The sequence below is a fragment of the Austrofundulus limnaeus genome, unplaced genomic scaffold (assembly GCF_001266775.1).
Source record: "Austrofundulus limnaeus strain Quisiro unplaced genomic scaffold, Austrofundulus_limnaeus-1.0 Scaffold15, whole genome shotgun sequence".
In the NCBI taxonomy this organism is placed as follows: domain Eukaryota; kingdom Metazoa; phylum Chordata; class Actinopteri; order Cyprinodontiformes; family Rivulidae; genus Austrofundulus; species Austrofundulus limnaeus.
This window is the reverse complement of record NW_013952417.1, coordinates 3,865,124-3,870,744: the sequence shown is the minus strand read 5'-3', so window position 1 is coordinate 3,870,744 and position 5,621 is coordinate 3,865,124. Positions and strand designations below refer to the sequence as shown.

The 5,621-nt window shown below is 36.0% G+C and overlaps 1 protein-coding gene across 1 annotated transcript in view; it reads left to right on the top strand.

The window, feature by feature from the left end:
* Positions 1 to 3,819: 3,819 nt before the first annotated feature.
* Positions 3,820 to 5,621, top strand: part of si:ch211-221n20.8 (multiple epidermal growth factor-like domains protein 6) — a gene marked incomplete at its 5' end in the record, with an annotated part of 23,585 nt that continues 21,783 nt past the window's right edge. Inside the window, 3 exon segments of the mRNA XM_014002942.1 lie at positions 3,820 to 4,472; positions 4,568 to 4,637; positions 4,730 to 4,900. Coding sequence (XP_013858396.1) covers positions 4,302 to 4,472; positions 4,568 to 4,637; positions 4,730 to 4,900 — 412 coding nt within the window.

The following is a 5,621-nucleotide window of genomic DNA, read 5'->3' as shown; positions in this document are numbered from 1 at the left end:
ATTTTAATAACAACTAAAGGTGACATAGATACTTTATTATGGTATAGTTTTTAAATGTATGCCTGAGAAACACATAATATTGCCCCTTTAAGAGCATTGAGAAATTTTCCTTTTTTACCTCAGCTCTGTAACATTCAGAATTTTTATATTACAGTAATACATTACTGTATTTTTGTATCTACAGAGTTAGATTTCTTTGTTTATTTATAGAATTAGTCAAATTTTCATGTCACTGCCTTGTARCTATGTGACTTTTTAAATACCTTTCAAAACAAAAGGGTTCATTAACGTTGAACAGAAGCATTTGTCTTCAGTTACCTCTTGTGAAAAAGAACTCAAATGGCAGCGAGTAATGTGCGATAAAAGCAGTCTCTAAAAGTCTTATATTTTTTATCATACCATAGTGTTTTATGACAAATACTGATAGAAGCTATAGCTAATGCTGTAAAAGTCATTGTTGCTAAATGTAATTCACCTACAAGTTGTTTTAGGACAGGAACAGAGCTCATATGACAGTCATTCATTAAAATYCAAAACAATGTTTTCAAATATCTTGTATACTTCACAAGAATAAGCTGAATAAATTTGCTTTTTCAAAGCAACTTCCACACTGTTGTCAGTTTCTGCTTCTGAAAGAAAAATACTAACCAGTACAGAACTATAAAAACTTTTTTTAAGTTTACATAAATTAGGGGAGGGTCAGGATGTCAGTGATACAAACTGTTCAATGCATTGTTCTTTGACTGATGTCTTTTCACAACAAATGTCATTATTAGACTCTTTATAATCTAAGTTGAACTGATGTCCAAGCAAACAAGAAAATATGTAAAATATGTACACGGAAAAAGGAAAAAAAAAGGTTATTTGCAATGAAATGTTGAAGAAACTATTGTAATTTGAACACAAAAAACTGATTTGGTTGGTTTATAGCAAAGTTATTGGCAGTAAAGATCCATGTACCCCTAATTTTGATGGTCACAGTGGAAAAGGGGTGTGGCCAAAGCGGTCCCTGGGGTGCAGTGAGACCCAGCTTTTTTCTGTTAACATGCTGTTTTTGAAAGAGTGGACCCTGGGGTACATGAAAATACCTGAAAAGTTCAGTAATGGGGCATGCATGGTGACCCACCCTAACCTGCAAACTAAAAAGATGAAAAATGTCATATTTTGTTGGGGTAGTGACATTTTGACCCCTCACCCCCCTGATTGATTTGAATTGATTTGATTTGATTTATCGATTCAACAGGAAAAGATTACTAAAAATCAAGCCTGACTCAGCATAATTGCTGTTTTACAGCAGGTTCCTGTTCTGCAGCACATAAAACACTCAGAATTACAGCATCACAATCACATCATTATACGCCATAGACACAAAGACAAACAAGCATACCAAATTTCAGGAAGGCAGCATTTGCAAAATAGGACGTCTAAATATGAGCACAACAAAAAGTGTCCAGCAGATGGCAGACAAGATAACATCATGACATCATCAAGCACAGATTTGTTTAATGAAATTAATTTAAATCGAAGAGCTAATCAATATGAATCTGCTGATACCTTTTTTAAAAATTGGTTTGTTTATAGCAAAGTTATTGGCAGTTAAGCTTCCTGAATATATCTAACTTTGATGGTCAAAACGGAAAAGGGGTGTGGCCAATAAGCAGTCTCTGTGGAGCAGTGAGACCCAAATGTTTTTCTGTTAACATGCTTTTTTTTTTGAAAAAGTGGACCATAGGGTACATGAAAATACCAGAGAAGTTCAGTAGTGGGGTGTGCATGGTGACCTACCCTAACCCATAGACTAAAAAGAGGAAATTTGTCGTATTTTGTTGGGGTGGTGACATTTTGACCCCCTGATGACACTAGTTTGCATATTTGTTTAATGGAATGTCATTTAAATCCAATAGCTAATCAATATGAATCTGCTGWTACCTTGTTTTTAAATTTTGGTTGGTGTAAAGCAAAGTTATTGGCAGTTAAGCTTCCTGTCCCCCTAATTTTGATGGTCACAATGGAAAAGGGGTGTGGCCAAAGAGCGGTCCCTGGGGGGCAGTGAGACCCAACTTTTTTTCTGTTAACATGCAGTTTTTGAAAGAGTGGACCCTAGGGTACATGAAAATACCAGAGAAGTTCAGTAGTGGGGTATGCATGGTGACCCAGCCTAATCTACAGACTAAAAAGATGAAAATTTTCATCTTCTGTTGGGGTTGTGACCTTTTGACCCCACCTGATGACGTCATCAAGCAGAAATTTGCTAATGAAATGTCATCTACATCGAAGAGCTAACCAATACAAATCTTCTGATACCTTGTTTTTAAACTTTGGTTGGTTTATAGCAAAGTTATTGGCATTTAAGTTTTCTGTACCCCTAATTTTGATGGTCACAATAGAAAAGGGGTGTAGCCAAATAGGGGTCCCTGGGGGCAGTGAGACCCAACATTTTTTCTGTTAACATGTACTTTCTGAAAGACTGGACCCTAGGGTACATGAAAATACCAGAGAGGTTCATGTGCACAAAAAAAGGATAAGAAGTAAAACTTTTTAAACTTCTGCAGTGAAGAAGATATTTGTTCAAATATGCATTTTAAATGAGTAGGAAATTATATTTCATTATAATTATCTCATACTTCACAGTTTTTTCTGGGAGTCAGCATGAATATGTTTAGATGATTTACTCTGGAAATAAAACTTGCTTTATCCTGTTTGTAAAGAGCAACTATGCTGATTTTAGTCTTTGTGACTTTCTTTTCATTCCAAAGCACAGACCTATTTGATGTGTGAAGTAGTTCATGCCTCATGCAGCCGAGAAACAATTAAAAGGAGAGATGGAAAAAAACAACTCAAACTAATACAGTTCATTAATTGAACTCATTATAAATAGCTTATACAACTGAATTCCTTCCTGTGCTGTGGAAATATTTGAGATATTTCAGATGTTTGCAGGATAAATTGACTTGATTGTTGCTGTCAGACAGTTGAAACATCAAACAGGATTAAAATATTCAACTTCCTCTCAATCCCATTAGATACAAATAAAAAGATGTGTGTCACTGTAGGTTTTGCTTGAGTAGAAAAAAGAAGGTAGACTTTGGGCTCAAACATCAGTGTTTTAATTAGTTGCTCTTATTTGTGTGAATGATTTTTTTTTGGCATTTGTCTCGCACCACAATTGTTTTGCTATTTCAACAATTTCTATACTGCATCAAAACATTCATCTCCTTCAGACTATGACTTATGGTATTTCAACAATTTACACTTTTTGAGATGTTTAGCTTGAGGTGTTTAGCTTATTCTGACTTTTTCTCTCATTAAAATGAATAGAACTGTCTTTAACATCCTTAAAACCTTTCAAACTGTTCATAAATCTTTATTGTACTTTTCCATTTTTGTTCTGGTTTTGCTCTTTTAAACTTCTTTGTGCTATTTTCAACTTCCTTCAGCTTCTATTTAGATGAATTTAATTTTTTCTGCTTTTAAGCTGTCCTTTTAACATTTTCTGCTATTGTTTTGCTAATTTAAACCTTTGATGCTTTTTCATTTTGTTTCTGCTAATTTCAGCTGCTTTCTTTGTTTTAGCCACTTTTTAAAGCTTTTTTCAGCTAAATATTTAGTTTTTCAAATCTTTCAGCACTAACCGTTCACACTACATTTTGCAGTAAATTAAACAAGTAAATAAGTAAAATTCACTAAATTATTTAGCTTTCACTTGGTACCAAAACCTTGTTTTTTAACATCAAATGTCTTTATGGTCTACACAGAGGAGTTTTTATATTATGTGAGAAATCAGCCTACAAGCCTTGCTCTTGGTTTTTTTTTTTTTTTCCTTCTCTTTTTTGTGGTTTGGGATTTGTGGAATGGGAAGTGTGGCGCTCAGAGACAGGATGTGGGGAGTCACTGCTGGATCAACCCCTCACTCATTCCGACACACACACACACACACAGACACACGGAGCTGGAGTCCTGCTAAAGGTTTTATCTCATCTAAAGTGAAAGAAAGGCGTTGATCGCGTTTCACCTCCCYAAAGTCCCCACCTGTCGGTCTCTGGGGATTCCAAAAAACATCTTTAGGTGAGAGTAAATAAAGCACAGGTAAGTCTGCAAGCTTTGRTCTACAGCTTTGGATCACATCAACACTAATAAAACACTGTTGCTCCAATACTTATGTTTCTTTAGTCCTAGGATGTGTTATTCAGCATAGAAGTGCTCTTTTTCAGAGTTAAATCCTCAGAGGGAGTGTGTTTCTTTTGTTCTGTGCAGACATCTGGGGGGTGGTTGTTAATTACAGTGCTTTTGCCTGCCTCAACATGTCTCAACAGGCTACATGTTGCTTCTTTTCRATGCAGATTCAGATGATGCTCCACCTATGGACCCTCATGTCTGCTTCACTGCTGTACTTGTCAGTGGCRGAAAACCTGAACAACCATAAGGACGATGACAATGAAGTCCTGAAGCACACCATAAACCAGACGAGACATGTAGCCATTTAATGTTTTTTTTTCTTTAGATTACCATTGTTTTCTTCATACATAGAGATGATAAACTTTTGGTTTGCTGTTCTTCTGTGTTTTAGATGCTGGTGATGGAGAATGACATCAGAAATATTAGTGAAGCAACACCAAGCCACACACCCACCACATCACGTGTGTAACAACTTTTCTTTTGTTGTGTTTATGCTTTACACCTCATTTTCTCCTAACATTACATTCTTTTCCTTTGTTTTTTATACTTACAGCTTCATTGACTGCCACAGCTTCCTCAAGCACCTCTCTTGCTCCYTGTCCAGGAAATCAGGTGATGCAGACAAGTGGTGCAGGATGTAGCTGTCCATCTGGAACAGTGAAACATGGTGACAACTGCACCTGCCCTGTGGGGTTCGCTCTGAACGGAGCAGCCGAGTGTAAAGGTGAGGCAAATGTACGGGAGTGATGCAACAAGTTGGRTATAATTTTGCACTTAAAAACACACAAGATTGCTGTAAAATGTTTAAGTTGGAAACATGCTCTGGAAGCATGGCCAGTGTTGTTTAAAGTACCACAAAGTGATACTTGAGTAAAAGTACAAATATCTTACCAAAAAATTACTTTGGTAAAAGTTAAAGTCTCCTTTAGGAAAATTACTTGAGTTAAAGTCTTAAAGTATCTGATATGTTTTGTACTTAAGTATTAAAAGTAAAACTATTGATTTGAAATGAGCAGTTAGATTTTCCATAATGACATTTATTAGGATGTGACCTCCCCTAAAAATGCAGAAATGACTGGCGTATTAAAATGCGGTAGTTAAATTTAGGAMGCACTAGTCTAGCTGTTTCAGTTTATATACATATATAAAGGGAGCCCAAACCTTTTCCTCAAAATGAAAATCTGAGGGCTGCGGCCAAATGCAACAATATAATTCATGAAATACAAATACTTCTTAAATACAGTCCTTTTATTTTAATGATTATGTCCTGCTGGAGTGTGACATGATTTGTTTGTGTACAAACTAATACAGTATCAGAATTATTTATACACTCTTAAGCCTCCCTGGTAATGTCTATTCGGGGGTCCTGGTGAGGAGGGTCCATCGGATAGTCGAACCTCGGATTCAGGAAGAGCAGTGCGGTTTTCATTCTGGGCGTGGAACAC